We start from the raw sequence: 23601 nt of genomic DNA on the forward strand, positions 1-23601 counted from the left end.
GGATAAGGGTGACGCTGGTGAAGACTCTCAAGGTTAGATTTGAAAGCAACAATAATACTAAAGGAAGTAGAAGACTTAGAAGCCGTTTTGTAGCTCTTTAGGAGTTAGGGCGTGTTGCTGTTTTATCAATTTGCGATCACTTATGTATGTGCAGCTAGTAATGGCTTACAGTACTAGTTCTTCTCGACACAAAATACTAAAAAAATCGTTTATAGATTCCTTGCTTTCACTACAGTTTGCCTTTTTCAATAAATATAAGTATTCTTTTATACAGCTGCAGGTCAATAAATTAGAGATTTTCCAATCGAAGTGAATTCTGGAAAGATGACTCGGCAGGATAATTTTATGATTTTGTGTTAGGTAACAGGGCCAGAGACGACACCTCTGAATTAAAGGTTTTGCGCTGCTTCCTTATGGATGAGAATATTTTTTATACGGAAGGAAGTTTTTGACGCGTTTGAATTGTGGTGCTGGCGAAGACTCTTGAGAGTTCCTTGGACTGCCAGAAAATCAAATCAGTCGATATTGTCGACCATAAACCCTGACTGCTCATTGGAGGGTCAAATTCTAAAGTTAAAGCTCAGCTACTTTGGTCATCTGATGAGAAGAGAGGAGTCGCTGGAGAAAGATTTGGTGTTGGGAAAGGTTGAGGGTCGCCGGAGAAGGGGTAGGCAGCGAACGCGATGGTTAGATGGCATCCTCGAGGCACTGCAGATGAAGTTATGTGATGTTAGGAAGATTGTGAGAGACCGGAAAGCGTGGCGTGACATGGTCCACAGGGTCACGAAGAGTCGGACACGACTGAACGCCTGAACTGAACTGAACTGAACTGAACAGGGCCAGAGACGACACCTCTGAATTAAAGGTTTTGCGCTGCTTCCTTATGGATGAGAATATTTTTTATACGGAAGGAAGTTCAAGTAAAACGATATACAGTGCCCTAGCATATTTGCAGGTTTCCTCCTGAATGGGATAGTTTGCATGCGATAAATGTGTCATAGTTGTTCATTCTAGCCCCGGCATGCTTCTTTGTTAAGAGCGCTTGAAGAAAGGTTTTTGATGAATTCCTTTCCTATTAAAACATGCTGAGGTTCGTATTTCAGAGAAAATCAAGTTTGTGCACAGAAAAAGATACACAGATCCGGTGCCATCTACAACGGCGGCCATTATTTCGGCATCAGATTTCAAAGCCATAGCTACTATGTCTTACTTAGAGAAAAGAGAATAGGTAGCTTGCGGGGGAGGTTCAGTTCAGTTCAGTCGTTCAGTCGTGCCCGTCTCTTCGTGACCCTATTGACCATGTCACGCCACGCTTTCCGGTCTCTCACTATCTTCCTAACATCACATAACTTCATCTGCAGTGCCTCGAGGATGCCATCTAACCATCGCGTTCGCTGCCTACCCCTTCTCCGGCGACCCTGAACCTTTCCCAACATCAAATCTTTCTCCAGCGACTCATCTCTTGTCATCAGATGACCAAAGTCAGAATGCAGTAAATGCCCGTTAAAACTGAAGACCACATTTGAGGAAGAAAGTCAGTTCATGTTTAAGGCGCTCATTGCCACTTGCCTATACGTGGAGTTTCTAGCCTTTCCTCCGCATGAAATGTGTTACACCCATAATAACACGTGCGCTGCAAAAACTATCAGTAGTGACCGATTGAGCGAAGTGCTACAGTTTCAAGCTGGCCCATCTGTAGACTCACCATATGGTGTAAATTCACGCTAATCCGCCATGGTAACTGTTTCAGAGGTATAGATTGTTTTCGGTTCACGTTGTAGAACGGTAATAAAGTTTAAACTACTAATTGTTACACCTACCCAAGCACTGTCGAATTGCTGTAAACGAAAGCTATATCGGCTGCACAAAACAAGAAAATTTTTGAAAGTAATATCTTCTGGTTAGGGAGAAATTTCATATTTGCTTTTTGTTAGTCATTTCGACCCCATCATGTTCAAGCACATGCGGTAATTTTCAATCTTACCTGCAATGCTAAATGTGCTCCACGACACAGCCAATGAAAGAATTCTCTTCGCAGGAAGGGGTTGTTGGACCTAACCTGAAGATCAAGCCAGTAGTCGGCTCTGAACGGTCGGCACATGGTCGCCATCCACACCTGTTGGAACCCATTGAAGACTCTAATTCTGACCGCTTTTACGGTACGAACATAGAAATCATTTTAATTGAGCATCAAAATAACCTGATCGGTGGAGTGCATACTGTTAAAAAATGTATTATGTTGCAATATTTTTCACAATGTTGCGTGAGCATGATTATAAATGCATGCATAAGTCCCGAAGTGTTGGTTATACTGTGGTAAGTATACGTGGTGGTTTACTGTGCCCAAGGAGGCGGGATCGAATACCGGCCGAGGCGGCCGCTTTTCGATGGAGGCGAAAATCAAGGCACCCGTGTACTGTGCGATGTTAGTGGACGTTAAAGAACTCCAGGTGGTCGAAATTCCCGAAATTCGGAGCTAGGTGACCTTGTAGTTTTGCATGTCAGGCGTAGAGCTTACGCCCCAAAATTTATCACATAGATTGTTTATTAGTGCCTTCAATATTAAGCGAAAGCACCAACGAAAATTTAAAAGACACCTTTTGCGGTGCGTAGGATGGAAGATTAGGCTCTTACCGTAAAAATTTACGAAGAATATCCTGCAAAATTGAACACTTCTCTCCCCCTCAATGAGAAAAGGGCGCTTCATTCGATTTTTCCTTGAAGACTTAAGTATACTTTGCGAACAAGAACTTCAAAATCAAAATTTGTCTATGCATAGGAACTAAAAAATAATTCTCATCATGCCAATAGGAGTTATAAAAGACACTACTGTTCCCTCCAAAATTCTAGCTCAGTTGGCGCACAACTGGCAACTTAATGAGAAATCATTGCAACTAGCTTCTCTTTTCTCCCGAGGTCCCGATACAGTCACTGACTCTGGGACCTCCTTCTGTATGTATAAGCTGGAATATACTAAACGGATATAATAAAATTGAATTGAAATTGAATTGAATTGAAATAAAACCGCGGATATCTTTTTGTCCTGTACAGCAACAGAGATTACATACAAACGCAATGCGCAGGTTAAGAGCTCAGTGATCAATCTTTGAAACTGACCACCCTCTTATCACGTGAATTTAGCATACGAGCCGGTACTTGCCCAGGGAAATGATTATAGGTTAAGAGCAGCGATGTAATTAAGTCGGCAACTTTTCCGCTTACGAGTCGCGCGAAATGTTCGAGAGATGCTTATTTCTTCATGACAGAATATGACCGCTGCTGTCGCCTCAAGGTTCGAGACTTACAATGGGTTCAGCAACCCGGAGTGATACAGCCACCTTTGCAGCTAAAGCCGCATAAGTCGGTTGTCAGCCCTATAGCCAGCCAATCGCTCTCGCGTGTACTGATTGCAATTTCTTTGCTTGCTGGCCCCTTAAATGTCCTTCTAGTATGTCATTTTTGATACCATACTGCATTAGCGGATCGTTTTATGAAACATTGGCATTGAGTCTGAATTAGCATGGCTTAATGTAGGCTCAGACCTTACGCAGCTTACTTAACGTAATTTGTTGCTCCTTGGTACAATTTCACTCACTCTATGCAGAAAACTAGCGCCAAAAGTGCTTAAAAAGTATAAATACTCTCGTTAGGTGGAAGGAAGCATTGCTGATATTTGTGTGCAATTTGCGATTGTTCTAGAGCAAGTTAATCAAGAATGTCCCTTGTGCAATTTACGGCGTCGACAGGACGATGAATACTACGCTTAGCTTTCATATACCTCACAAATAGATGGCCTAAAATCACTTTACAATATTGTCAAATACGTGGAAAAGAAGAATGAAACATACTGGAAGTATGATATGATATACTTCTTAACAAAGTAAGTGCGAACGATCCCGATTCTGTGCAAAAGTCAGAGTAGGAATGAATGAGGCGTATTTAAAGTACGCGGAAAGTAGAGGCTAAACAATCACACGAGATGTTCCTCGTTAGCAAAAAGAAATGGTATAAGCTCCACACCTGGGGCGTCGCCTAAATCAAGTCCCATATCAAGAGAAGCACTTGCAATTTTCGCAGAAAAACGTGACAACGTTACAAGCAGTGAATGAGTTTTCTTTTAATAGCATGAATCGATTTCGCACAACCTGCGTGTGGATGTTTTCGCATGAGTGTTAAAGAAAAAAATATCTATTTTTTTCATTGCGCACAAATGTATTGGCATAGCGTTTGCCCTGGTTAATAACAGGCAACCCGTGCGGAAGGAAAGCGATTTAGAGCGCCTCTTGGGAAGTTGCTAGTGGATCAGGAGATTATTTTCGACGTGGTTGGAGGACGCTGGACAGACGTGAAGCGATAGATTAGTGCGTTCCCTTGATTTTTTATGATACATTTAAAACCTGCATTCTCTAGAAAATCCCATGTTGAATTTTGAGCGTAATGGACATGACATGAGACTTTGGACATGAGACAAGTAATGGACATGAGACTCTGTCCGCGATATCTGGAAGGTAACATGGCAACATGGCCATGCACAGAATGGTGTCCTTGTTTTATGTCATAAGAATACATGACGTGGCTGAGTTGGTAGGAGCGGCCAACTCGGGATTAATTTTTGAGATAGGTGGATGAGGCGGCTATCCAGTACTCTACTACCTTTGGATCTTGAGGAATATACGCTGCCTGTTGGCCTAGTGAAGACACTTGGTAGGAATTACTAAATCGGGTTCTAAATTTTTGTCACGTGGGCTCCGACTAATGTGGTATCTCACAACTGTATGATAATGTGTTATATGTAAGATAAAAGAAGCAAACATTAGGCTGAATAAATTAAGGTTTTAATTACAGAGCAGCCAAGCGCATATATTTGAACGAGGAGGCAAAAGAATAGCAGAGAAACTTTAGCCATTAAACTTGTCCCGTTGCGCCCTTTACCGTATTCTAATACCGGTTTCCATTGGGCGAACAGGAGCAAGAGCAACGAGCAGCCAGAGCAGCGTACGAAAGCACTGGGGACGCGCGTTCTCGTCTCCCCATTGGAACATTCAGGCTGCTCGGAGAGCAGCGTACCGAGGCGGAGCGCGTGACGTCAGGCGTCATGTGATCAAACTTTTCCTGCGCTTGCGTTGCCCGTATATGCCGGCCGAACGCCCCACCGCTGCCGTCTTCCGCCACTTTTCCCGACCGTCCTGCCCGGGCTCCGGGCGGCGAATAACTAGAAGCACGGCCAGTCCCGAGGGAGAGAGCCCGCGCTTTCTCCCTCGGGACCGGCCGTGCTTCTGGTTATTCGCCGCGCGCTCTCCCTCTAGACCGGCCGTGCCAGAAGTGACATCAAAATGGTCACTTGACTTCCTCCGTTCTCCCTGTACTCCGCCGCTGGCGACAGAGCACAGAGGACTGCTCTCGGCTGCTCCCGGGACCACGAAAACGCGCCTCCTCTGCCAATAGAACACAACGCTACTACTCCTGTTCGACCACTGGTAGGCGCTGAAACTCGCGAGAGCACTTTTAGTGCAGCTAAAAGTTACCTGTTTGCCCAATGGAAACCGGTATATTTGTTTTGGCCTCGTTAAGTTCGCACTTCCTAGAAGAACAAATAAATAACTTATTGTTCTCGCGGTTAGGTTTACTGAAACAGCAAACAGAATTATCGGGAGAGGTCATCGCTCTTTTAGATAAAATTTATATAGCGGAGCAGCTCGCATGTATTACAGGATAATTCTGTCCAAAACAGAGCTCCCCTTTTCTCGCGCATAAAATTCAGTTTTCCCGTAGGTCTTTGTTAGTAGTGTGTGGTACTGGTATTCCCTAAACACTTGGTCACCTGTACACTGCGGGCAGGTTGATGGAACCGGTTTTTTAAGCTTATGGAAGCAAGAGTATTGATAGAATGCTGAACTTAGGGCACATAATGCATCATGGAATGACTACAGGGGGAGTGCAGTGTAGGCCGTTGAAATAAGTCTGGCCACATGAGGTTCTTTGTCGTGCACTTGCATCGCGAAGCACAAGTGAATTTGTTTTCAAACCCCATAGAAATACTACAGGTGCAGCCAGTATCGAATCCGCGACATAAAATTCAGCAGACGAGCGCAAATATCTTAGTCCGCTAGTAGGAATAAGCACAATATTTATCACACACCACTGTATACAAAGAGAAATAATTATGAAGTCTAAAGAAGATGACCTGGTGCCAGCGCACCGGCACGAGACGCGAACACCTGTTGTTGGAGCTAGCGCCTACCTTGCAAGCGCCTACCTGCAAGCCTCGACCTAGTCATAGCAAACGAGCAAACGAGTAACGATCGATAATCGCCAGCTAATATTTACAGGCACTGACGAAATGTACAGGAATGTCCACAAGGCAGAAAGTTGCCATGGTGCGATAAAACAGAAAAAGATAAAAACATAATTTAAAAAATGATTACGTTGGTCAAGAAATGGGGAATCGGAGTGCAGCTATGCAAGCATTTTAACGCGAAAGCGTTAAAGGTGACGTTCTGGAGAAACCTCGGCGTTGACGGCACTCTGCGCCAAAAATCTCTCGCAGGTGGCACTTTGTAGATGCATGGCCGCGAGCACGTAATCAGCGGATTGAGTAACGAGACTACATGATGCTCCGAAGTTGGGAGGAGCTGCTAATTCCGGTCACTAATTTGCGGTAGGAGACTCGGGTAGAATTCAACCTTATGGACATTGCATGCCGCCTCGCTAGGCAAGCTACTCGTAAGCCACGCAGACACATTCGTACGGCGTTGATATCACCATCACCATCATCATCGTCGTCATCATCATCATCACCTGGCGGGCTACGTCCACTGCAGGGTGAGGGCCTCTTTCATAATCGTCGAATGAGCCTGGTCCTGTGCTAGCTGCATCCACTAGACCCTAGCGAACTTCCTGATCTCATCCACACACCTAATTTTCTTCCGCTCCCTCCTACGCTTTCCTTCCCTTGGTAACCAATTTATTACCCTGTTGCACCATCGGGTACCCTCCCTTCACACTAACTGCCCTATCCCTGAAAATTTCTTCTTGATTTCCGCTATAATGTCAATAACTCGATTTATTTTTCTGATCCACTCAGCATGCTTCTTAACTCTTAACGCTCTTAAGTTACAACTACCATTTTCCCTTCCAGAGCTCTCTGCATTGTTCTCAACTTAAGTAGATGCTTTCGTTAGCCTCCACGTTTCGGCCCGTTAGGCGAGTACAGGTTACGTGCAGAGGTTACATACTTTCCTGTTGAGCGATACGAGTAAGCTGCTAGGCATAATCTGCGAGTACTTGCAACATGCTCTCGATGCTATTTCTGCCGCACTTTATGTGACTCTCCGCCCCTCCCCCCACAAAGCTTCAAAATACTTGCTATATAGCTTATAATAGACTTGATTGCTGGAAAACTGTTTCTCGGGTACGCTCAAGTTTCTCCTTTATATGTGGCAAGCGACAGCGTTCATGGGTTTTTTGGGGTCCAAACTGTGCCATTCACCAGTCTGTTCGAGGCCTCTGCATTCCCGATGACTATGACCTGCTTCGGGAGCCCAAGCAGGACATTGCGCTTCGGGCTGGGCAGTGCCAGTGCTGATAAGGTCACCAGCTTTACCACACAAGAGGTGTCTATCGTTTGCTGCGCCATTGATAAAAAAAGGGACGCCGACGCCGACGGCGCTGAAGCTAAGTTAAAGGTTCGCTTTTAGTCCTATTCCACCTTTTTTATTTGAATCTTCATCTAGGAAATAAAGGCTTACCAAGGCTGGCTACTGCCTCGTAGCTACTCACACTGTGGTCTTATTCCAATCACTCTCAGGCTGTTCTTGCGCCTCAGTGCCTCCCTGGTTGAGATGAGAACTCCCTGGAACATAAAGGATACAGCGCATGCGGAAAAAAATCTTTCCTGGCTCTCTTTTTGGTCCTTGTTCCAGTTATTTCGTCGCCTGATCTCTAACCTTTTTATACGTGTAATCACAACTTTAACAGAGCTGTTCCTCACCTCAGCGCTTAACGCATGGCCGAATGGCCTATAGTGTTTCTTTTGTACTTGTGGATATGGCATTATACGGTACAGCAGTTGGATATAGCAGTATTGCGTTACCTATTGCGCCTTTCGAGGTGCCCCTTTTGCACGAAAACAAAAGTCTTTTTTTTTTAAGTACGCATAGCTGTAGTACACTAACTATACAAAAAATTTAAAACCCTGGTTTGGTCTTACTAAACAAAATATACCTATGACATTCGAATAATGAAGTTGAACGTTCGCTCATTGATTATTATTTGGATAGTGCGCCGAGATCCGTACTCAATACGCTATAATATAAAACCATCAGAGGCCAAAATAAACTACCAGACAAAATAAACATGGCGGCCCGTCCTTGATGCAGAGTAAACGTGAAAACAATATCTCTAAAAAATCAGCTATACATTTTTCGCAAATATCTGTGACAATCGGACTTCAGCCTCGCGCTGTGGAAGGGCGAGGTTTGATCAAAAATGGAAGTGTTCAAAGCGTGGTAATAATGAAGCAAGGCATCCTTGAAGCTGTGCTAGGGTTCTATCAAATGAAGTATTGTAGAATACACATTTATACCCACATTGTGTGACGTTCGAGCATCTTCGGGGCACATCAGCTAAGAGTTTTAAGTTATGACGCTGTTGTTTTATTTTCAGCCGTCAGATGTCCTCGAGCGGTTCATTGTTAAGGTACCTTCAGATCTCAACGTCATCTACTGTCGTAATCACTAATTGTTTAATTAGAGGCTCTCGGATCTAACTGATACTCCCAGCGTACTGTACTCGTCGAAAACATTGAATGAAAGACCACGTCAATTAAATATAAAGCCGTTCTTCATCTAAGCCAAGCAAATATGCGAACAAGTGTAGCGTGCCTGCCTGAGTGCAGTGTCTATGGCTAGGTTTGCATCTTACGTTCAGTGAATATTGTTTTTAGTGATGCCCGTTTACATGTAAAATTTGCGCCGCACTCTTGACATCAAACCTATTTAGCCAGCTCTTGGCTTTGTTCTCATGGCCAAGCTTGCGCCGCCAGGTTACACGCTAAATGGGAGTAATTCAACAATTTCGCGTTAAGATACTAGCTGTCAAGGAACACAAAATCAATGCCGTCTTTGAGCAATTGCTACATATTCCTATTACAGCCTTCCCATGACAGGTATGTAATGCATAATTATGCCAATCTTACTGAGAGATTGGAGAGAAATTTTGGAAACTAATTTCACAATTTTTTGGCTACGATTCCGGAATTGAATATACAGTGCACATTATTTCATAAAAACACAAATAGCTATCGCAGCAGTATTACCCCATGCAATATATCGATGGGTGATGAGCTGCTCTCTTTCTTTTCTTTTTGAGGGTTGTCCAATGACCATGTACACTTGTTCCTTTTGAATGTTGGGTGTTGAGTTATATTTTTATACATTCTTAACGGCAGATAACAACATAGTTGGAAAATTTCAGTGTGAAGATGACAGAAGAGGACAGTTGAAAGTAGCAGACACGTTGGTTGTTTTTATAAATTTGTGCGATGAAATTTCGGCTGAAAACATACGTCGAGGAATCGATAACCTCGGCGCTTCTATCTGCATGAAATAAACAGGCTGATCCAGGAAAAATTGGTTGTTTACGTTTTAACAGGTTGAATATGGTCGCTGTGGAAGGTTCCCGAAGAAAGAAGTCTCTCGCAGGTGAGTACTCGAATCTGACGTGATTGGAACTCGCTAAGCATGATCTGGTCTCCTTTTTCTAAGCCACTTCCGTTAATTCTATTATTGTTTCCGCAAAACGAAATGGACAAGTTCTAAGAATCAGACTCAGAGACAAGCAGCCAGAGAGCAGCTTACAGAGTGCTTGTCATCGTACATAGCGTGATAGCTTTTCAGAAAGCAAGAAGTGAGAAAAAGCTAGAGATTTGTCTCCAAAAATGGGCTTTCGCTGAAAATACAGATTAAGAAGTGCATTCACACAATGAAGTGGCCAGAAGAGCATGTGTACTTACCTTAGGACGCCTATCTTTTCTTATCGTTGTATCGTCATAGTCTTGGCCTCAGTCATGCGTTTAGGCATAGCTGCCGATAAAAAGGCCTTTGCGGATTTGAAAATGCGAGTTAATGATGTTAAGGTCTTGCTAGTGATCACTTTTGTATTGCTCTGGCTTGTTTTGAAACCTCAAATGTTTCATACGAAACTGGTGTCTTGTATTATTGTTTTAACCGGTTTTCAGTGCGCTTGCTAGCTGAGGATTTCGGCTCGAACTTTTACATATAATTTTGTTAATGCTGACACACGGAGGTAGAGGGCCGCAAAGCTTATTACGATTACGCACACTTCAAAACGTGACCAGGTTGTTTGTATTAACATTTCGACTGGGAAGCAGTCTTCATCAGAATATCGCAGGATATTTTCAAGCATGTATTTATAGGTGTAGTGAAAGGGTGAGTCCCTTCTTCTGATGGCAAGCACACACAGTAGCAGTAGAAAAAAGTAAGAACAAAAAGAAAAAATAGACGGAAGTCATCAAAACAGAAAAGAGGCAAAGCAACACGCATATAGAAAGAAAAAAATACACAAGCACCTGCTCGTCCTGCGTGTGATGAACCGTGATCTGAGTGCCCGTTCTTTGGGCGTCATCCAGAGCGAAATACTAGTCCGTACACGCACAATCGCACAACCTCAATTTCGTCGTGGCCTCTGATACCTCACAAGTATTCTCGCGGGACCCAACAGAATCAAGGTGTGATAGGAAAGGTGGGTGTGCTATTCACCATGCATACACTGTCAAACAGAACAAAAGAAAAAGCCAAAACAACGCACTCATTTAAATAAAAATCCACAAGAAATGTTTCGTCCTGCGCGTGATTAACCACGATTTGAGAGTCCACTTTTTGGACGTCGCCAGAATGAGCCATCAGTCCGTACACACAACCACGCACCCTCACTTTCGATGAGATCCTCGGCACCACACAAGCATTGACGCCTTGCCCGGCGGAATCCAGGAACAGAATTCCGGCGTAATCGGAACCGCACACCCAAAAACATGAAGAATCAGGCGCGGAGTGAAGCTTCCTATTCCTTTGTCACCTTCCTGTGCACTCATCGAACGCGCCTCTGGGGGCGAATCGGGGGAGGGGGAGGGACCCCTCAATTTAACAACGCTTAGTGTTAGCGAAGTACGTTATGGTGAAGGAATACAGCCTAATATATTGAGTGACTAAAGAGAAATGTGGAGAAATCATATTAAAAGAAGAATCAATAATTAGGAGTGCAAACAGGGGTTGTGTGAAGGGAATGAGTCTATTTGTAAAAAAAAAAATCTAAAGTAACGAAACTAAATATAAAATGAAAACCTCTTCGTGTTCTCTCTGGCATACGACAGGGAGTGTACTGCTAAATAACAATTCTCTAGATTATTGTTTAGGTAAGCAACTTAGTTTCCTTGGCCGTTCATTTTGTCCAGAGCAAGCTTTCTTGATATTATAGATAAAGTATAATTCTCGTATTTCTCTTTCGTGGTGGGTGCGGAGGTTAGATTCTAGGATTGTTACTTTTGCGTTATGAAATTCATGACCGGGAATACCACGTCTTGATAGGGGTAGACTGGGTAGAGATTTAACATAGGCCCGGTGATTGCTAAATCTTTTTCTGAAGTGAGTCTCAGGTTTGGTCGGTATATTCGAGCTGACACGCTGAGCATTAGAGTAGGCACGCATATTTGAGATGCCATAGTTGTAGCTTCCTTAATTTCGATAGAAAAGAGGCTAGGCTGACAGCAGTCGTTGACGTGGGCATTTTGACCCAGACGGGGCAACGAAGCTTGTTACATGATGCGCAGCCCACAGTCGGAGGATTTCTAATTTTCAAAGAAGTTAGAATGCCTCGAGTATTCCGGTTCCGTGGGATACAAGACCCGCGGTGACCCCGAAAGAGCAGAATTGCATCGGTCACTTAGTGCAAGAATGTGTAATGGCGTCATAGATTATGGGAAACATTTGGAACCGGTCCAGAGTATATTAAAACTAGATTAGCGTGGCTGGATTACTTTTTTTTTAATTCGAATGCTTCAGCATATGTTCGCTGTCCAATACATCCGCTCTGCCTATTGCACCATCTATAATTTGTCCGGGGTATTTTTGTTGCAAAAGCTTTACATTTAGTTCAGCACAGTCTGTGCTGAAATCAGTTTTTGTTTGGAACAAATGCGGCTAAAGCGCTGTTCTCGGCTGTATGAAATATCAGTCTTACAGTGCCTTGTGTGGTTGCTTTCAAAATGCAGACACTGCTGAGAATCTGTTGGCTTTCGGTAAAGTTTAGTGTATTTGTCGATTTTCAGAAACTGTAAACGTGATGTTTCAGAAGTGTACCGTTGATTTCGAGTAGTGGTGGGAAAATGAGATGGACGGGTGAGCATTGTTGAATGCTCGAATGAATGACACGTGGGCTATTTCATTGTGCGGCCGAATTAAGAATATGTCACCGATGAAACGTTCATAGTACAGGTGCTTGTGATCACATAATGCGAGGAATTATTTTTCTAAAACATCCGTGAACTTTTTTTGCATAATTAGGACATATTCGTGATCCATTAGATGTGCTGCTTTCTGCCCTCATAGTTATGCAGATGACTACCAAAAACACCACTTAGACTATTAAAGTAGTTGTAATATAAAGTACGAACACACACACACACACACACACACACACACACACACACACACACACACACACACACACACACACACACACACACACACACACACACACACACACACACACACACACACACACACACACACACACACACACACACACACACACACACACACACACACACACACACACACACACACACACACACACACACACACACACACACACACACACACACACACACACACACACACACACACACACACACACACACACACACACACACACACACACACACACACACACACACACACACACACACACACACACACACACACACACACACACACACACACACACACACACACACACACACACACACACACACACACACACACACACACACACACACACACACACACACACACACACACACACACACACACACACACACACACACACACACACACACACACACACACACACACACACACACACACACACACACACACACACACACACACACACACACACACACACACACACGCTTGCACGCACGCACAGTGGAGGTGCTGGACACATTCGGCCAGAATCCCCATTATTTCGGACCGTTCGCAGGGTGTTTGGGCGCAGGATGAAGGCTCGATGTCGACCTAATCTCCCCGATTGGTTTATTGCTTAGTCGGCCATTGATCTCTTCTCATCACAACTATGTACTCTTGACTGAAGACTGTCCGTTGTGGAGTCAATGGCATTCACGTGGCTTTACTTCCTTTCATTGGAGAGCCTATCACACTGAACAACTTTGAGACAGTGGAGGCCGCCCATCAAAGTTCATCGCCTCACTCTGCAAATTTACGGTGGGCAAGAGCTTAGCAGGGGTGGATCTCATGCAGGTTAGCGGGCAAAGAATATTCCGGAGTGCCTTTCGTAGTGTGCCTATTCCGCCAACCACCCAGTAAGTGCATCCATGCTGCCTCGTCTGACGTGTTCCAACAGCTTAATGAGCTTGTGTCCGAAGACATTATCGGCATTTCTAATAGACAGAGGCAGGAGAGTTGATCTCGGCTACCTCATTTCAGATAGAGAATGAGGAAAATAGAACTGTCTAGAACTTCCATCCCTAGACAGAGACGATACCCCTATATGGCATCACTAAGCGTGGAGAGCTGGGCTAGTTGGTTTCTAGTACTAGTGTGAGACATTATTCCAGTTCACGAAAAGTACACGGACGAAGGTAGAAGAGACAACACGAACACGATAACGCTGTGACATGTAAGCATGTTTCTGCGGCTTGCTTAAGAGGGTCATGCGCATCTATGTCAAGTTGCGCTTCATATAATATGATAGCTTACAAGTAAATGTCAAAGGGCATGCATGACATAACAGTGAGGCAGATAACGTATGGGTGATAAAAAAGTAGCATTGTGCATGTGCGCACGATGCAGCCTATGCGTGGTAAACGAGAACTGCGTGAAATAGAGGTTTCTGCAGGATAACAACGTAGCGCAAGGCATCACTGCCAACCAGTCAGCTCACTGCTCGTGGCAGATATGTGGGCCGAAGTTGAGGGAGTGTCTATTCTACTGAGATCAATAAATTGGGTCACACGAAGGATAAGCGATAATTTTTTCAGGGGCGTTGATTAAACTTTAAGGCGGTTGTGTGAGCGATCCTTCTTTTGGGCGGACTGCAAAAGAGTGGTAATATGCAATGTAGTTGCTAGTCTGCGCTTAGGTCTTGTGCTGTCTGTTTTAGTATTGTGTTGTCGGTTTGTGTTCTACGTGAAGGTGAATAAAGGTTTGCTCGAAATTGTAGTTCAATATAACTTTATTTTTATGCAATGAGAATGCTCGTACTCAGATCTGTGCTGAATAACCCTCAAATGATTCTAAACAATTGGTAAAAGCAGACGGTGTGTAGGGTAACTTTATTGACAGATTTAATTTGTACGTGACAAAAAAGAAATATTTTCATTGCTTTCATTCGAAGATTCCTGATAATATAGTTCTGATGCTTATATCTTGCAGGATTCGCATTTGTAGCATCTGCCTGCACTAAAAGTCGTGAACAGCTAGGAGAGGACACCCCTTACTCCTTTAGGGGCATCCGAATAATGGCTCATGAAGTGGGTCACACGTGAGTACGGCGCTGTTTGCAGCATAGCGTCGGCCAGGCGACCGGCTTTAGCCATTCATTAATTTTCAGCGATGACATGTTGCAAGAAGAGGCATATCCAACGACATTGGTAGTGCGTATTTAATAATGCATTTGTTAGGAATAAAGTATGGCTTAAGCTAGCCCAAGTAACTTCTTAATGTAGTAGAGGGAAAAATAAACAGGAACATAACAAACAAAACCCTTGGATATAACTTCAAGGTTTTGATGCAGCAGAATCAAAAACAATGGGGACGCAGAAACACACAGGACTAGGAAAAGCTGCACTGACAACTTGAATTACTTATTGGAAACATTCGGTTTTTGTTTCCTTGTCGTCTCGTCACATATCTCTTGATTAAACGATATTCATTGTATGCGTACGCAGTGCTCTCCTTTATCATGCATCGCCCATGTTCTCAGGATCTGTCGTATTAGCCGGCCTTGATTCCTTCCAGGTCACGCACTTCATGCAGATTAGCCTTACATGTGTGTGTTTGTTTTCTTTTGACTTTTTTGTTTGCTTTGCGCTCGCTTTCCTCTCGGAAATTTTATTTTTGCGTAATTTTTAGCTGCTCTTTTTTTCTTGTACTAGAGCTCACATGCTGACCTGCCCGCTTTTTATCTACTTCGGAATACAGTTGTGAAAATAGAATAATGCAACTATTTTGCCTAGCTCTTTATTATCAAATTAGCTCTTTATTATCAAATTTATTATCAATTTCTTCACTACTTTTCGGGAAATCCTGCAAGTGAGGAGAGACTTAAAGAATACATCAGTATTTGTATGAAAGGGTGCTTTTTGGAGGTACAGAATTTTTCCTACCGACGTTGTGCACCCACTGCCTGTATGTCGTGTGCACGTGGATAATCGCACATGCCACGAGACTAACTGGCCATACATTTAGGTGTAAGCGAGGTATTATACTACTTCTTGTGCTGGCAGTCACGGATTCCCCAGAAATGTAAAAAAACATAATAATTGTTCCTCATCTCTTTGATGCTCGTGCGCTCAGTACCTTGACATGTTTTGTAAACGAATAAAGTTGAAAATTATGATGTTAAAACAGCGCTAGAACACGAACAAATAGAAAGAAACAAAACGTGTACTAGCGCTGCTTTAAATCAATGTTCAAAGAACTCTCCCAAGAAGTCATTTTGTGAAAATCGTGGGCACTTCAGCTCAACAGAATGCACGAAGCGGATAAACGGTTACGTGGCAAGAACGAACGCAAGAAAATCACGTTTTATTCTTGTTTTTCAGGTAGAAGTTATGTCGAACGGTTCTTTACCTTGCCAGGTAGCGAACGGTACTACGCGACACGCGCATTTGCTCTTTGACAAGCTCCTACTGTCTATATGTTCATTGAAGTACATGCAACCATTGCGATGAATTAAGAAAGCCATGCGCCGAGTCCATGCGTTGAGTTAGACATTCCTTGTCTAAAACATTGCTATATAGCGCTGTTACTAAATTTCTAGATTACGCGCTTTTGTGGTTCAGGGAGTTCGTGTTTAGTGTGAGCTTGGTGCTATTCTTTGGGTAACCGAAATGAGATTCGTAAACACTGGCACTAGACATATATATACTGTCTTTCGTGAACCTTATGTACTACTGAAGCTTGTAAATGTAACCATGCAATGTACTTTGCATGCAGCAATTATTGAAGCAATGAAAGCCTTTAAACCAGAGTTAATAAAACGAGACTAAAAAAGGAAGAATCGCGTATATCACATTACTCACTTTGCCATTTTTATAAAAAGTACTGTACCTTGTCAGTATCTGAAGCCCCGAAATTGCTTTGAGTCACCGACTTGGTAATGTTTCACTTCGTGTTTGTAGTAGGGTTTAGTAGTTGTAGTAGTAGCATTAGCAATAGTAGGAGTGTATTGTCCAAATTCATATTTGTTTCGCTGTTCTTTTTTAGGTTGGGATGTCCGCACGATGGGACATATATTGAAGGTCATATTAAGTCATTTAGGCCCGACTCGACTGGATGTCCATGGGAAAATGGCAACATCATGAGCTATATTGAAGAAGATGAACGAAGCATGAAATTTTCTTGGTGCTGTGACTACCAAATATCCCAGATGATGTGGTATGACCTTAGTGATGAAGGAATTGACCAGTTTAACTTTTATGTGGGGATTTTGTACGAAGATGTTAAAACAGTGGCGATTTCGGGGTATATATTTTGTATTCTACTTAATACCGAAAACAGAGATTAGTTCTTTGCTCCACTGTGGTGAAACCTCACCTAGCATGTTTGCGAGCATAAATTTGTTCGTGGCATGGAAGCATAACTAGTAAAACACAGTGTAAGATAAAAGGCCCGGAAAGCTCAATATTTTGAACAGACTTTCATTTTTTCATATAAAAGAATGCTTAAGGAATTTTCTTCTGAGCTAAAAAGAAATTGATGGCGCTTTGAATGTTTTAGGCGTACCTATTGTTCCACTTACCGTGCTTTGCAACCCAGACTTTGCACAAAGCCGCCAGCGACAGGCAGCTTTGCGTTAATAATCTATTTTATTCTAAGGCATTGTAACCTTTAAACAGATCCGGATCCTGCACTCACCTATGGGACTCGAACTTGAAGGTTACCGAACATGGTTATACTTAACAAAAATTGTGCGTGTCACGTTAAGCACCCGATTTACCGATATTCTCGTGGAAATGAAGAATAAGAAATGGGCATGGGCCGGACATGTTCTGCGAAGAAAGGTAAAGGACGGCAGCCTTGGGTAACAAACTGGTTTCCAATAGAAAGAAAAAGTAGCGGGGCGAGGCAGAAAGTTAAGCTGACATATGAGTTAAAGAAGTTCGTTTGGGTCAAGTGGATGCAGCTAGCACAAGTCCGGATTATTTCGAGGAAAATCGGAGAGGCATTTGCCCTGCAGTGGTATATTATGGCTGAGGATGATTCACTCTGTTCAGAGGGAAAAGGGCATAGGTTGCAATCATGGTCGTACGGGACGTTGTATGCTAGAGTATATGATTGCAAAAGCACAGGCGATGCTACCCACGTGAAGATAGAGCGAAGTATTCTTATGGTAACATAAAAGCTTAACCAGAAACTCTTGCGCAGCCAATATGGAGATCATGAAAACAGCCAGTTGTTTGCACAAATTTGTGAATAAATATAGCACAATTTTCGGGCAAGTGACATCATTTAATGACAGGACATCGACTGAAAAAAACGCGAATGAACTCTGCGCATTCAATTTTACAAATAAATGATAACGTTGGGGACGTTACATTTATTTTATGGTTTGCAGTCTTCCTTAATTGTTGATTTTAAATGGATTATATCAACTGTCATTTCCTAATCGTGTTTTCGGTGAGAAAACATAACCTCCTATACTGAAGGCAAGTTGTTTCTGAAAATTGCAAAGAGCTGTTCCTTTCATAAAGTTGAAATCATGCAAAGGTAAGCTTGCAAATTTCGGGCGTAGTTCATCCAGAAGCAGGATAGTTTTCGAAAACAAAAATGAGCCAACGGTGAGAACAGTTTCAGTATTAGCCCCACTTCTCACTTGCTGTAAAGCCGCGTAATTTCGTGACCATAAACTAACGGCTATCGCCCTGGCAACGGAACAATCCTTCGCAGAGTACGTACTTCGTGAAGGAAGTGCAGAGTATCTGTGAACTTCTAGGCGGACATCTGAAGCGCACCGTAAGAGAAGGCAGGAAGGCGGAAGCTTAGGAAGAGAAAGATGAGCCATAGTGCTGGTCTATGGAATAATTTTGATAACCTGGAGATCTTTAACGCGCACTGATATCATACAGCATATGGATGACGGCATTTCTTCATCAAAGCACTGTCGCAGCCGTCAGGTTCGGAAGCAGGTGCTGATGGAATGTGAGTACAGATGGCTAATTGTATGGGTTAAATATTCCGAAGGCGCTCAAGCCACGAGAGATACCGTAGTAGGGCAGCCGAACATTTAAAGAACCAAATATTGTTTAATGTATAGTGATGTTGCATTGGGCACTGGCGCCTTCTGTTTTGTGTTCGTCCAAGCGTAGCTTAACGGCTTCGATTGAAGTCATATTCCCCAAAACAAGTAATTGACTCCCCTATTCCCTCAACTATAGCGGAGAAAGGGTAAATATTGCCCTGTATAATAACATATTCAGTGAATTGGGTAGGAGAGGAAGAGGGGGGGGGGGGGGTCTGTTAGCGGAGGAATTCACTATAGCAGTAACAAAGTAAGTGTATTTTGTACACAATGTGACCGCAGAACAGCAATGCAAAAATGACATACCAGGTATTTTAGAAAACCTTTCAGCTGTTTTTCAAAATTGATTTTGGAAGAGAATACGAAATATTTTAGCAAAATTGTCTTGGCTGTGAAGATCTTAATTTATAAAAAAAAAAAAGGTGTTGAGCTGTCCTTAAAGCATTAAAAAAATGATACGGTTTCCATTTACTTACAACCAATTCCACGAGCGAACACGAAATTTCCGCAGTTAGCCTTCAGATCGCATTGAGAATAAGCTTTCTTTTAGGCACTTCTCCAAATGTACAGGAGTTGATTGGATGGAGCAGCCCTGCTCGTTTTCGACTCTGGCTCAGGCCCAGTCGAGATAAATGCAACTGCGGCCCATAGCCGACGTCTTTTGAGGGGCTTTCGCGCACACGTTGCCTACATCCCAGCTCCTTATTTGGCTATATGTGGGATTAAAGGAAGGAGAATCTAGATAAAAGTAACGCACTGACTTAGGTGTCATCCGTCTATCACAGCACTGCACCGTTCCTTGCCTCAGTTTAAAGCAAACGGGAGATATGCAGGTGATGTTCTGCGCGATGGTGGTGCTGTTGGATAATGAAGAATGTAACGGCTTTGTCGGTCGTGTCTTTTTTTCAATCTGAGTGAATTCCCGCATGCAGTGCTAAGCTGTGCGGTGCTTAGACATTTGATGATATATAATATAAATAGTTACGCGCTTAGCGTCGCGACCGAGACGTACTAGTCGGTTCAGTACGCTAGGTACACGCGGCCAGCGGGTACGGCACAGGTGCTACAAGACAAAGGTCGAACGGGCGCGCAAACGTCTTCTTCCTCTTCTTTATTTCTTCCTCCGTGCTCTGTTTGAGAACAAGTCCGTAACACTTCCCCCGTCGCAGGGGAAGTCCTCCGGGTGAGCCAATCGTCAGCACCAGGATGACAGGGTTTCAGACGCGCGACGTGGGCAAGCTCTGTTCGTGAAGAACGTCGGCCACTTTTAGTAAGGCGCGCAATCCGATAGGTGAAGTCACTAATTGCCTCGAGGATAACATAGGGACCGATATAGTGCACGAGCAGTTTCTGACTTAAGCAACGCTTCCTTAGTGGACGCCAAAGCCAGACCATCTCGCCAGGGAGGTAGGTGACGTGGCGATGGTGGTCGTCGTAGCGGGATTTCGAGCGCTTTTGTGAGGCGAGAGTTCTCAGGCGGGCTATCCGGCGGGCTTCTTCAGCCTGGCAGAGGATCTCAGCAATCCCGAGATCGTCGTCTGTGGGGAACGGGAAGATGGTGTTGAGGATGTGTCGAGGAGACAGGGCATAGAGGAGAAAGAATAGACTGTAACTTGTTGTTTCCTTTTGGGCGGTATTGTATGCGTATGTTTTAAATGGTAGCACAATGTCCCAATCCTTGTGATCGGCGGTGACGTACATTGAAAGCATGTTGGTGAGTGTCCGGTTAGTTCACTCGGTCAACCCATTTGATTGCGAATGATACGGGGTAGAATGTCGGAAAGGCGTTTGGCACAAACGAAGAAGTTCTTCGACAACATCAGCGGTGAACTGACGCCCTCGGTCGCTGATCAACACTCCGGGTGGCCTTGGCGCAGTATAACAAAGTGCAGCAGGAAGAGGGAGTCTTGGTGTGCAGTAGCCGATGGAAAGGCTACCGTCTCACAGTAACAAGTGTGGTAATCAGTGCAGATGACGATCCAGCGGTTGCAGGAATGAGATTTGGGAAAGGGTCCCAAGAGGTCTACCCCGACTTTCTCAAAAGGGGATCCTGGAGGTGTCACAGGATGAAGAAGACCAGGAAGAGTGCCGGCGGAGCGTTTGTGACTCGCACACTGAGCACAGCTAGCCGCATACTTCTCAGTGGTTTCACGCATCCGGGGCCAGTAGAAACGTTCTTGGATGCGATAGAGCGTCCGTGTGTGCCGTATTGATAGAATTCACAACGGGCATCAAGGGGAGCAAAGAGGAAGGCCCTCGAGAGCCGATAACTTCAGAGGGCAAAGATGACGGAGACCGCACAGGGGGCTCAAACCGCTGCAGTTCCTCGCGAACTATTTGCCGGATCGTCGAGGACAAGTCCATGAAGTTGTCTTCAATGCTCGCCACAGATGGAACGTTGGCGAGCCGCCCCAATTTTGGCGGTATGCGACGAGTCTTCAATGTCTCGAATGTGCGAACATGCCGAATTACATCACAGACGGCGTTCAGGTCACCTTTGGTAATTAGAAAATTATAAACATCATCTGCGATGCCCTTCAGAAGATATGTCCTACTTTATCTTCCTCGGTCATATTAGCTCTAGCTATTTTGCATAGCTTCAGGACCTCCTTTATGCAAGTTGTACATGTTTCCCCAGGTAGCTGAGCTCTGTGCGCAAGCGTCTGTTCAGCTCGCTTCCTTCGTGCAAGGCAGTCGCCGAAGCACTGGCGCAATTCGGTAACAAACCGGTCCCAGGTGGTAAGAGAGTCTTCGTGGTTTTTGAACCAAACAAGAGCGGTATGTGTTAGGAAGAAAACCACGTTTGCGAGCTGAGCGGCGGCGTCCCAACGATTGTAGCGGCTCACCCGTTGGTAGTGGGTCAACCACTCGTCAACGTCCTAGCCTGCCGCTCCCGCGAAAGTCCGAGGCTCCCGATAGTGATGCGAGGAACTGTTCGCTGCGCCCGCAGGCCGGTCTTCAGCCTGGATCACCGCGTCACCACGGGCTGCTTGCGGGTTATTGGCCGATTGCATGGCGCTGGTTTGCGGTTCGAGGCCCGCAAGACGACGACTCCGGCGAGGCTCCAGTTGAATAGGTGCTGTGTGTAGCGCCAGGGATTGTTACCCGGGATGTTACGCCCTTAGCGTCGCGACCGAGACGTACTATACAGTTCAGTACGCTAGGTACCAACGGCCAGCGGGAACGACACAGGTGCCACAAGACAAAGGTTGAACGGGCACGCACACTTCTTCCTCTTCCTTCTTTCTTCCTCCGTGTTTGAGAACAAGTCCGTAACATATATATATATATATATATATATATATATATATATATATATATATATAATATATATATATATATATAGTTTGTAGTTTTGATGCTGGCACCCTACCGTGCACTTTCGCACAGACCGTGCTCTTTTTTATCTTCTTTCCATGCCTTCTCGCTGTTCCGTGATTTGCGTCGCTGCAGCTCAGGTACCATTGCGCTCAATGAGAAACGCTGCGGCTTTTATCTGCCTGTACAACTCAATAAATCTTTCTGAAATTAATTACCCAGTTGTGCGTTGAGCGCCAATATGGAATTCAAAGCCTAGGCAAGACAAGATATGTCGTGCAGCAGAATAAAATCTGGCGTTTTGTTAACATAGAACCAAGCCTTTGCATTAGATGCAAACGAAGCTCTGTGGACAACGTTTGCTGAAGAAGTCTGCAGTGACTACCAGGTCAAATTCGAACTGCATGTTTACAGCGCGGTCCCCGTCATGGTGGCGCAGTAGATATGATGCCTGACTACTGCACCAGAGTACTGCAGTTGAACCCGACCGCCGGCGGCTGTGTATTCATGGAGACGAAACAGGCACGATGCATCTTTGTCTTGTGCAATATCTGCGCACGTTAAGGATGCCTAGGTGGCCGAAGTCCCTCTGTAGCGTTCCACTACCGCACCTGTTTCCCTCTTTCCGTTTTCACTTCCATCATCATTTCTTCCTTTACGGCGCGTTTAAGGTCTCCGCAGAGGAAGTGTGGCAGATGCAAATGTCTATCCCTTCCTGCAAGCCAGTTGATATTTAGGCGAAAGCGTTTAATGGCTCTTGCGGCATCCGGTGTCCTGCATCGTCCCACTTTAGGAGTCAACCGTCCTGACAGCCACGCTGGGCAGTTCATGTCAAACGGCATACCAACGCGGTTGCCATAGAGAGTAATTAGTTTATTAGTATTAAGCAAAGTGTTTTATTACCTAACTAGTAAATAGTCAATAAATTATTTATTTATGTATTTATTCATTTAGTTATTAGTGACAGTGCCAGTGCCAGTGATGATGCTAATGAGATCTGACTGACTACTACGTCACCACCAGGTGACGTCATGGCCAGATGTGACGTCATCATTATTATTAGTTCATTACTGATTAGTGGTACAGACTGTGGTGATGATAATGACAGAGATGACTGACTATGATGGCATCACTTGGTGACGTCATTACAAGTCACGGTATCATCATCGAATTTCACGTTATTTGACGTCACATCTGGCCATATCTAATAACCGGAATTGATTTCATGATGATCTCACGGCTGGTCGTGCCGTCATCAAACGATTTACTGATATACGAAGCTGAGCCCGCCGAGCGTCCGATGCAGGCGTCCGTGCGGCGCCTTTTATTTGGCCCTTCCCCGAACGCCGTACCACACAGTATACAAAAGCGGACGCAGTACAGCAGGCATCTGCAGCGTTTGAAATTGTTTTACAAGAAAGAAATGGCACAGTGTCTGTCACAATTCCCCGTGGACACATTATCCGCGTCGTGAGGAAACGGAGGAAGCTGGGAGTGAAAAAA

General features: G+C 44.3%; 1 protein-coding gene across 1 annotated transcript in view; it reads left to right on the top strand.

The window, feature by feature from the left end:
• Nucleotides 1-23601, top strand: part of LOC146173996 (A disintegrin and metalloproteinase with thrombospondin motifs 2-like) — a 74406-nt gene that overhangs the window by 46248 nt on the left and 4557 nt on the right. Inside the window, exons 6-10 of the mRNA XM_084585317.1 lie at nucleotides 2039-2159; nucleotides 3790-3880; nucleotides 9652-9701; nucleotides 14691-14799; nucleotides 16746-16916. Coding sequence (XP_084441443.1) covers nucleotides 2039-2159; nucleotides 3790-3880; nucleotides 9652-9701; nucleotides 14691-14799; nucleotides 16746-16916 — 542 coding nt within the window. The remainder of the gene's footprint in view (nucleotides 1-2038; nucleotides 2160-3789; nucleotides 3881-9651; nucleotides 9702-14690; nucleotides 14800-16745; nucleotides 16917-23601) is intronic.

The sequence above is a fragment of the Amblyomma maculatum genome, chromosome 11, assembly GCF_055883805.1.
Source record: "Amblyomma maculatum isolate TAMU_Amacu chromosome 11, ASM5588380v1, whole genome shotgun sequence".
Lineage (NCBI taxonomy): Eukaryota > Metazoa > Arthropoda > Arachnida > Ixodida > Ixodidae > Amblyomma > Amblyomma maculatum.